The sequence below is a fragment of the Epinephelus moara genome, chromosome 19, assembly GCF_006386435.1.
Source record: "Epinephelus moara isolate mb chromosome 19, YSFRI_EMoa_1.0, whole genome shotgun sequence".
Lineage (NCBI taxonomy): Eukaryota > Metazoa > Chordata > Actinopteri > Perciformes > Serranidae > Epinephelus > Epinephelus moara.
Window position 1 is genome coordinate 1,401,400 of NC_065524.1, and position 11,248 is coordinate 1,412,647.

General features: G+C 45.0%; 1 protein-coding gene across 1 annotated transcript in view; it reads right to left on the bottom strand.

The window, feature by feature from the left end:
* Positions 1-5,152: 5,152 nt before the first annotated feature.
* The window catches only part of slc18a2 (solute carrier family 18 member 2), a 97,679-nt gene continuing 91,583 nt past the window's right edge, over positions 5,153-11,248 (bottom strand). Inside the window, exon 16 of the mRNA XM_050070835.1 lies at positions 5,153-5,646. Within this exon, the coding sequence (XP_049926792.1) occupies positions 5,539-5,646 (108 nt within the window). The 3' untranslated portion in view covers positions 5,153-5,538. The remainder of the gene's footprint in view (positions 5,647-11,248) is intronic.

Sequence of the window (11,248 nt, forward strand, 5' to 3'; positions counted from 1 at the left end):
CATTGTGTCATACGGTTTACTGTTAATTTATTATGTTGATCTGTTCTGTATGACATCTATTGCTCGTCTGTCCGTCCTGGAAGAGGGATTCCTCCTCAGTTGCTCTTCCTGAGGTTTCTACCGTTTTTTTTCCCCCGTTAAAGGGGTTTTTTGGGGAGTTTTTCCTTATCCGCTGTGAGGGTCCAAAGGACAGAGGGATGTCGTATGCTGTAAAGCCCTGTGAGGCAAATTGTGATTTGTGATATTGGGCTTTATAAATAAAATTGATTGATTGATTGATTTTCCAGCCTGTCTGAGATGTAGAATGTGACATAACACACAGAGGCATACTCATCTGCTGCAGAGTGGTGTACACAGCACTGGTCTGCTGACAATGGGAAAGGAGTCTACAGTTTGTACAAGTGCTAATTTTGGTGGAAAAGGGGTATAACTGTCTCTCAACTCTGTACATGGATGCACAGCTGTCAGGCTAACATAACTAACGTTAGCTAACTTTTGCTACAATTTTCTACCTACTGGGTCCGAGAGGTCTGGTGAAACATTGTTAAGAGTCTAGGTTGTGACTAAAAACCTAAAAACATGGAGAAGTTGTCACAGCACATTGTTAGTGCATCCTACTTGAGGCATATTTAACACAATGCCTCAATGTTTACGTTCAACATCAGTTGACGCTGCCACTCTTCCAGACTGAGGACGGAGGTTTTTGAGCTACACCTGCCGCTGTTTCTCAGTGACATTTTTTTTAATACTCCCCTTTCCATCCCACTATTTCCAGGATTTAAAGTAGCCTTTGTTTTTTAACAAGTTTTTTATAATTACCCAATTTGATTATGGGCATTTGTGCAGTGAAGCTATTGTTAATGTAACTTGATGCTTGTTCACATTAAAAGCCTAATAATAAAGGGAAAGCTGGAAGACTTTTAATGTGAAAACTCTACAGAAAGTGTTGAGTTTCATCCAAAGTGGTAGTGACTAGACTGAATGAATACTATTGTTTTACTGATATAATCTCAGTGCTGTGGAACTATACCTGTTTTCTTGATATAATGAATATATCAAGACAACAGAAATGAAATGAAGATTTGAATTTGCATCAACTGGGGAGCAGAGGAAATTAGGAATAAAGCCTGTTTCCAATATAAACCTGTTGTAGGCCAGTTTTTTTCCTCTCACTAAGGCAAATAACTCCCTATTATTGATTATTATTATTATTCTGCTCAAAAATGTGCCTCTGTCCCCTAAAATGTCTGACCTTGACTATACTGACTCATGCACAGTTTGTCACTAGAGAGTTGTTTTTACGTTCCTCTACTGAAGGGGACCATGTCTGTACACTTCCCACAAGAGATTCAAATGTATGCTGGGTAGCTCGATTAGATTATTACGTCACAAATATAAAAGCAAATTGCTGTCTAAAGTTGAAACACACCAGTGGCGCCACTGCACAGTGCATCATGTGACGTGCATCGAGTGCCGCCCCTAGCACACACTGGACACATCGTGCTGCAGCTTGTAAACTTGTAGAAGCTATTACTACTTTCACTGAAAGATCTGTACTTCCTCCACTTTTGCATTAGCTTAAAATCACAAGCACAAAGCACCAAGCCGTGCGATGACCCTATTGAAATGCAAGGAATTATTATGCTTACCTGAAATAAATTGCCTTTGGGAGGAACATACTCAAAAACTCATGAAACTTATCAGAGGTGGTAAAAAAATCGGATTTTTTAGGGGTTTCATTCATCAGGTTGAAAAGAAATCACTCAGTAGCACCCCCTACAAAATTTCAACAAAACAGCCCCTGTAGGTGGTTTAACTCACATGTGAATTTAATTTCCATTTTGAATTTACTTTGCAAATTTGGTGCATTTTTGGTCATTTCCAGGGGTCGTAAATAAACGAACTCGTCATAGAGATTTAATCCGATCAACTTCAAACCTTGGTCTGTCCCACTGAAAGACCGTGAAGACGAAAAGTTATTACAAGCTTGAGTTTTCCTCACTCCATGTGACAGTGGCAAGGCGCCAAACTTACAGTAGGGAAGTAGTTTATAACTCCAGCATACATGGTCCAATCTTCCCCAAACTTCACAGGATAGATGACAGTCCTGCCAAAAACTTATTTACATGTTAATAATTAGTGATAGTTATAGTGTCCCCTACTGGTAACAGGAAATGACGTGCTTTATCCTTTGATGTATATCTCCTACAAAATTGACCAGATCCACCTCAAACTTGGTCAAAAAAGCCATAGGACCTCCACTCCATTATGCTTTATAGTGGAAACTGTGAGTTTTCACCAAATAGCATTGCCATGGGGGCGGGGCGAATGTCAACATTTCGCCAAAACACAACAATTGGCATTAACTTAAGTGTACTTGTTTCATTCTGCCTGAAACTTCACACACTCCTTAATAGTGTAGGCCTGGACATGTGATATGAGTTTCGTCAATGGGCGTGGTAAAATTGCTTGGCCACGCCCTTTAAAAAGCAGCCCCCACAGCATGTTTCACCAACATTCATGGAAATTGGTACACATGTGTATCATGCCCAGATGCACAAAAAAGTCTCTTGGACCCATTGCCTAAACCCAACATGAAGTCGGCCATTTTGAACTCCATGGTCAGTTTTGGCGTTTCCCACGTATTGTATTTTATCAAACTAGTCCTAGAGATTTTATCCGATCGACTTCAAATCTTGTTCTGTCCCAACGATAGACCTTGAAGAAGAAAAGTTATAACAAGCTTGAGTTTTCATCAGTCCATGTGACCTTGACAAGGCGCCAAACTTAGGGGTACTGCCACATAACAGGAAGTAGTTTATAACTCGAGTTATAAACTACTTCCTGTTATGTATGCTGGATCCAGCATACATGGTCCAATCTTCCCCAATCCCCATCTTTATGCCAATATTTGGTATTACACATCTCTCCACCTACTGGCAACAGGAAGTACATCTTTTCAGGCACTTTTTTTGTATTTACCTGAAATTTATATACTGTGGTCTATATTTGATGTATAAAAACATGACGTATCATTCAGGCGTACTCCAGCTCCCTCTAGGGGAAAGAGGAAATGGTACAAAATATGAAATATGTCATTCCAACACTCTATCAAGTATATGCCAACTCACTCTTGCATGCCATGTCTGACTTTGACGGAAATGAAGTGTTGCGTCAGCCGGCGTGTTGCTAGCACCCCCGTGTTGTGCAGAGGTGTGATGGCCCGTTCATCGCTGCTTGCAGCTTTAATTAAAGCTCAATTAAACTTGAGGCAATGTCTTCTTGGCCATTGTTTTTATAATGACGGGATTGTGGGTCATTTAGCTCAAGCTATTTCTTGACCTCAACAATGACTCTTTCCTCATCCATTCTTTGTCACGCATGAGACACAGCAACCGCTACAGAGTCTTCTTTATACATCCATGGTGAGAAGAGGAGTCGAGCTGCCGTAGCTGCAGGAAAAACAGAGCTGCTACAGGAGCTGGCATGTACAAGCAGAGAACAAGTGGGGGAAAAATGCATTTAATTCTGGGGGTGGTGAGGTAGGAAATAGGGCAGAGGCATAAAGTGCCGTGGGGCAGCGCATCCAGGGGTGACAATGCACGTCTAGCTGCCGCCGCTTTGGGGTTGTGCATTGAAAATAATAGGGGCGTATTTTTTGACACACAGCATTTGTTGCTAGTGTGTTTTGGCATTAATACAGGAAATACATCGATGGGGCAACAGACTTAAACACAACTTTGGCAAAGAAACCTAAAACTTCCAACACAAAGCAGACTTGTCAGTACAGAGAGCAGAATTAGCATAGTGAAAGATTTGACAGCAGACATGGCTGGGTGTAAAACAGACCCTAGAACTTCCTTCCACTATCTACCAAAAACCTATGTAGCAGATACAATAAATGCTGTGTCAGCCACTGGCAGTAAGCCTACAAGCTACCAAGCTCACAATCAACATAAACAAATAAAAGATACCATTCTGATGCAACTGCTAGTCACTGATTATTTGTGCACAACAGACTCCTCATCTGAGTCTGGGTCCGACTGAAGCTCAAACATGTACAGTATGGCTGAATCACTTGAGTGTTCCTTTTAATGCTAAGGCTGGCCATCTTGAGCCTGGTAAGACCATCCTGATGACATGAGTTCATGAACAGTGGAAAACAAAAGCGTAATCTACCGCAAGCCAGTGGCATTTTTACCTGGGATGGCAAAGGGATGTCTAGGGGTGGTCACAATGTATTGTAATTTTACATGCACAGTGCACAGATCTTTTTATGTGCATTAATATTCTACTAATACTAGGCTAAAACCTAAATTAATAGGCTACATGGATACACAAGAGTAATGATGGTCAATCCAACCTGGTCTCACTTCGGAGCTGTCGAATACCGGCGCTTGGGCAGTGACTTCCAGCATCAGGCACTGACAAAAAAAGGGGTCCTTTCACGCTGGAATGATATGCAACCAGTCGCCGTTATTCTGAAACCGCACCTGGCAGCATCAGGGTGAAATGCGGCCTGGCAACAACGTAACTTAAAGGGGTGAAAGTTCAAGTAGGGCGGGTGAGAGGGATGGTGGATGGGACACTGTCATCTCATCTAGCATTAACCTTGGTAGAAGCAAATATGCTGACTAAACAGTCACCCCGCACCAAGCTGGAAGCCAATGGCATGGCAGAAATTTTGGAGTGGCATCTGAGGTGGTCAATCAGATTGTAGGGGCAGCACTAGCCACCGCTTGAAAACCATGTTTGTGGAAAGCAGTGTTGGGAAGCAGGGCCAAGGCCAAATCCAGAATTTTTCAGTTAAACTATTATATGGAAAAATCATGTTGGACAAAAATATTAGTATAAGTTTCAACACTTTACTACTTGTCTGCAGGGGGTCTTTAAATAAAAACCAGTACCAAAAGCAGCTTTATTCTTTTTCTCTGAAGTTGCAATGTGTTGACTTCCACTTGCAGTTTAGCCAGCACAGTTGGGCTGGGGAAGTCCTAAATATATACGACTGTGACTGCTCTAATGCAAATAAGGTAGACCAAACCAGCAAATCTTCCTGAACCTTAAATAACAACAGTTCTTTTTACCCAGTAATGCAATATAAAAATGGCACAAGGTCTAGTAATAATACTCTGGACAGTTTGATGGATATGCACTTGATAAAAACAAGACTTTTAATGGCTGACACATGAATCAAAACAGATTTGTATCCAAAATAAACCAGCAAAGCGTACTTGTTGCTCAGCACCCTCCTACTACCTAAAAAGTACTTTTTGACACATCTCTCTACTTAATAAGGATGTTGGCTAAAAAGTAAATCTCACACAATGCGCTTGCAACCACAGATCAATAACAACTTTGGTTTGCTCCAGTACAACTGCTAAGAGGACACAGAACAGTGAAGACTGAATGCGAGACATTCACATGGAAATATCTTGGCTGTTTTGTTTCATTGCTGTTTTATTTTCTTCTGTGTTCCTTTTTTTTGTACAACAAAATAGATCCTTTGTAGGGTTAACCTGCATGGTTGGTGTCCTGTTAATCATAATCGTCATATTCTGGATCCATGTTTTCACCCTGGTAGTAAGTCCCCTGTGTGGAGTAGGACCTCGTCTTCATTGAACAGTTGGTGTCCATCAAAATAGCCTGAAAAGACAATTGTAGGGAAAGTATTGTTTCTGCCACAGCATGTGTCAAAGTTCCTTGATTGAATTCCTTTTTGTTAGCGAGTAAAACCCAGACCCCCTTTTTTTTTTTTTTACTTCAGTTATCCAGGTAACAGCATAGCATATAATTCTTTTCATGTGACAAGTTTCGTTCAGGGTAGTTTAAAGTCATTATGACATAATACATTTAAGGCAGTTATGTTTTGTGTCATTAAAGCCCCCATGTGTACAATTTGATAACTACTTGTGGTAGAAGAAAACTAGAATTATCAGCTCTTGGTTGTATGCCTCCATCAACCACTCAAGTTAAAGTTTACATCCATATCTATCCAATTCATATATGTAGTGAGGACTTTGAAGAAATTTAATAAAAGGTATTAAAAGAGCAGTGTGAGAGATGTAGGGAGATTTAGTGGTGTTTAGAGGTGAGGATTGCAGACTTCAACCAGCTGAAACTTAGCCTGATTAGAATTCCTTCAGTGTTCATTGTTCAAAAGCCAAATAATCCATAAAGGTCACTTCTTCTTCATAACAAAAGGAACAAGGTATTAAAATGGTAGAAACACTGAATAAAGCAGTTTGATCTCCCCACCCTGTAGTTACATCATAACTATGGGAACCCCATGGAAAAGAACAGTGGGCAATGGGCATTGTCCCTAGTTGCGAACAGATCGGCAACTGCTCTGCCAAAGCGGTGCCAGATCTCCCTGATCACCTCCGGGTGCAGCCTCCAGTCCCTTGGACTTGGGCCTTCCCTGGAGAGTAGGTCCGCCTCCTGGTTCACCAATCCGGGCACATGCATGGCCCTGATGGACAGGAACCATGTCTATGCCAAGGTCCACAGCCTGTGTGCTATTCTGCAGAGGTTTGGGGAGCTCAGACTCCCTTGCCTGTTGACATATGCTGCTGCCACTGTGCTGTCGGTTCTCACTAGCACGTTGCGGCTTTGCAGACTCAGGGGAAAATGCTGGCTCTCAGTTCTAGAGCATTGATATGCTGGCCCTTTCAGCGGGCGCTCCAGACCCCACTGGTGCCTCTGCCCTCGTGGAGTGCGCCCCACCCCTCCAGGGACGCAACCGTAGAGAGCACTTGGCGCTGCAATAATGGACCAAGCACACTCCCCCTTGAGATGTTGGCTGGGTCCTGCCACCACCTGAGGTCTGCACAAAGCTGCACGGTGACGAGCACTGCTGCCTGCAACTGTCTCTGCAGACACAGGGCTGAAGAGTTGCCTCTAAACTGGACGCATGTGTAGAAGGGCCAATGGCACCACTCGTACGGAGGCTGCCATAAGACCCAAGAGGCGGAGACACAGCCGCCGCGTGGCCCTGGCACCTAGCTGAAAATGACAGAGGCAGGTTTCAATCAGGACCTGCCTCTGTCATTGTGACCGTGACAGCATCACCGACCCAGCTCTGGCATCCAGCCACATGCCTAGAGACTGAGTGGCCTGTGCAGGTTGGACTGCACTTTTTCTCGTGAATGTGATCCAACAGCACAGACACATGATGGCAGCACTGCTCCTCTGTCTGTGCACATATAAGCCAGTTGTCCAAATAATTCAGTATCCTGAGACCCTGCTGCCACAGAGGCTCCAAGATCGCATCTATGCACCTGGTGAAGGTGCGTGGTGCCAGCATGATGCCAGAAAGGAGGACACAGAACTTGAAGGTTTCTCCCTTGAAGGCAAACCTGAGAGACCTCCTGTGCCCCTCCCAGAATGGAATTTGAAAATAGGCGTCCTTGAGGTCGACGGTTGCCTACCCGGACATCCTGCTTGACCCTAGGCACGGTCAACATTTTGCACTTCCGGGGCATGAGGAACTTATTCAGCCCCATGAGGTCTAAGACAGGCCTGAGTGTCCCATCCCACTTCAGAACAAGAAGATATTGGGAATAAGACCCTGCCCTTGGATCTTCTTCCTATACTTACCTTACCTGTGACTTCACCATGAGAGTGAAGATCTCCGAGCGCAAGACCTCCCTGTGCTGGTGGTCGGCAATAATGGAGAATGCAGCCACCCTCGTCAGAGGAGGAGTGCTCCACACCTGTAAACGATACCCCTGGGTCATTGTTAAAACAACTCAGAGATCTGCCTCCAGAGCCTCCCATACCGCTGAGGGCAAGGGAAGGCTGGGGGTGATGTCGCATCAGGACTGAGGCATGGGCTTGGCTGGCCCCTGGCCCCTGTCGCGTCCTCCGCCCCATTTAGTCTTGCCATGCCGTGCTGCATCAAGCCAGCCCTGCAGATCTTCCTGCCCCCAAGCAGGCTGAGGTTGCTTGGGCTGCTGTGGCTGAGGCCGCTGCCAGCCCTGACCTTGCTTCAAGGTGCCTGACACCTCCTCTGCACAGTGACAGGCAGTGACAGTCCTCCCCCGATTGTCAACTGTAGCCATACAGCGACAGAGCCCCGACTAGCGTGACCCTGCTGTCGGTGTTGTAAACCGACTCCTGACAACCTCCCTTGAAATCAGAAACGAGAGGCACAAGGAACCGTATGGGTTGCCCCCCTGTTTCATCATCGAAAGGGGAAGGGGCGGGATCCTGACCAGCTGGCAGGTCAAGCCCCAGAGCCAAAGCAGCCCAGCCAATAATTTCCTGAAGGGGAGGTGACTGCTGGACAGTCTCCTTTACAGGCACCTGCTGCCCCTCTGAGGCCAATTCATCATTCTCTAAGGGCCCAAGGCCAAGAATGTCTATCTCCTCCTCCAACCCAGGGGAGGAGGGGCTCCTATCCAACCCAGCAGGGGCCCAGGACCAGGGAAGTTCCTATGTGACACAGTCTGCTCACCCCCTACTGAAACTGAAATAATGGAGGCGGGGGAGCACCCTGATGGGCCCCCATCCCCCACTACCAGACCCGCCAACCTAGAGCGCTTAGCTGGCTGTGGGCCCTGAGAAGGGGCTGGTGGACGTCTGCCAAATGAATGGCAATAGGCTTCCCTTTGCCTAACAGACATGCAGAAGCAGTTCATGCATAAAGCTGGATTATCACAAGCAGACGCTGCATGCTCAATTCCCAAACATAACACAGAGTAGTCATGTTTCTTTTTTCTTTTTTTAAACATTTCAGCCCACACAAGAAGGGCCCTGCTGGCTTGCCATCGTCTCTCTCTCTCTCACTCTCTCTCCCTTTTTTTGGAGAGTGACGTCACTCTAGCGCAACCAGAAAGTGCACTCTTTAGCTATAGCAATAGTGCTGCTAACAGTCTTTAATTAGTTTTCCTGAGCCAACAGATGTGAGTGTGGCCACATTATGGATTATTTTCTTTGACACCTGACAGCTGGACACTTCTACTGGAGGGAGATGTTTTTGCTGAAATGAGGAAATGGGAAGCCTCCGCAGGTGCGAACCGAAAAACCAGCTACACCTCGCAGTGGCTATCTGTGGAGGTAAGCTGCTGGCCACCCACTTGACTCTGTCGGGTTCACGTTTGAGCAGGCAACTAAATCCCAGAGGAACGTCGCAAACAGTGGTGGCTGCTGGTCTTTCAAGGAGGGGAAGCTCATTTTCGGTCTACATCATAAAATGTGTCCGTTTATTTATACGTAAATTCTACCCTCTGGGGCTGCTGCGTGAGGCTAGTGTGACCGCCTGTGAGTGCTTTGGGACGGTGGAGCGGCTCACAGCAGCACCCGCTGCTCGTTGGGGACAGTAACTGCAGAGCGACAGAAGTCAGAGTCACCAAACACGAGTACAGTCCCCAATAACACCAGAAAAAGATGCTAGATTTCTTTAACAAAGAAAACGTCACTAAGAGGATTGGAAAAGTCTCCAGATCAACTCGGAACAACGGAATGAAACTTGAAAAATGCTCTGGTGGTGGTTTATATTTCAAGATCGCTGATTCGCTCATTTCGCTGTCAATCAAAAAGGGATTCAGCCTCAGACAGATCATCCAATCATCATGCAGAAGCCCAGCGTCCAGGCCAGCCGAGGTCAGCCCACTGCCCCATAGACCCCCAGAGATGCTGAGCGTCCGATGGGCGGGACAAAACCGAGCATTTATCCAATGACTGTCTAGTTTCGCTGCAGTGGAACAACCTACTCTATGCTTCCCCATTTAAGTCTTTGGACGCTGAGCTTCCACTGTTTAATGCACTGTGACGCTATGGGAATGAATGAGAAGAAAGTCGCGTCAGTGACCTGTGATAAGTAGCTGATTCTGAACAAAAGTTGAACGCGTTCTAGCGCATATTTAGTCAATGAAATGTAAACACAACAGTACATATTTGACCACTTATTTTCTGACATTTTAGGGGAAGCTGAGCTTCTCTTGCAGTCTTAGAGCAATCGCCCAAACTGCCCCCCAACTCTATCGGGTTCGAGCAAGCAACAACCTCCTAGAGCGACACAGCACGCTGCCCTCTGAGTCAGACTCGAGTGAGCTGCTATGCCTCCACCGTGCATAAACAGACAGCTGCAATACACAGATATGGAACCTCTCTCGACTGTTTCACTCCTTATTGTCAAGAAGGAGAAAAAGCGTTTAGCTATCCTCAAGAGGGACCCACGAAGGCCAGCTCTCCAACTTAAACGAAGGTAAGTGGACAAAATGTTAAACTCTTCTCTCTTTTCTTTCTGCTCTCATGTCAGCTCTGACAGGTGGAAATCAGTGGGTGCATGCGCAAGGTGGGGCTTTTATAGCCTGGTGCATGCTGGCCACGTTAAGTGGTGTGTCTTAAAGATTATTATTTTTCCATGTCGATTACCCCAGATGGGGATAATTTCCATAGTTATGATATAACTACTGGGTGGGGAGATAATCTCGATACAATAGAGAACAGACTGATCCTGATCTGACTACTTAGAGCATCCCTAGCGACAACTTATGAAATGGCAGAGAAAAAAGAGGCAAATACTGACGGAGGGAAATGGCAGAGAGGATGAACCCATGATGGTAAATACAAGCAGAATGTAATGGAAAAGAGGTGATGAATGATAGCAGACGCTGCATGGAGACAAACAAATGATTATGAAAGCAGAGGGGTGGAGCAGCAGCATGAAGAGGTTCCGTCACAAGCATGCAGACTGGAAGTTTGCATGCAGCCCTCTGATGTCCAGTGATGGTAAGGTAATTCATTCAGAGTATATGTTTCTGTAAAGCTCTTTCACAATAGTTATTTGCATGTGTTATGAGATACATATCTAAACCTTAGGGAAGCACCTTTTTTCTTACATTGCCTTTGGGATTCCACTATCTGTCATCAGTGCATGCAACAGCCTATGTTTATCTTATCTTATATTTATCCTTTATTTATTTAAGCTTTTGACCAAAGATGTGGCCAAAAGCCTAGTCACCCAGAACTTTGGGGTTTATACCTCAGTGTTCATGCTAAATGTTAATATATAATCTGTGCCTAACTAAAGATATTAAATCAGAGGTATCATTTATCATGATTTTCTCATGACTTTCTCGCTAATCTCTTAGCTGTTGTTTGCACGTTACTAGCCTTGGTAGCTACATTAGCTTTACAGTTAGCGATGGCTTCTCCTTCTGCTCTTTCTTGCTCGGTGTGCCAAATGTTCAGTTGTGCCTCTGCCTCCTTTAGCGACAGTGGTAACTGTAATAAGTGTAGC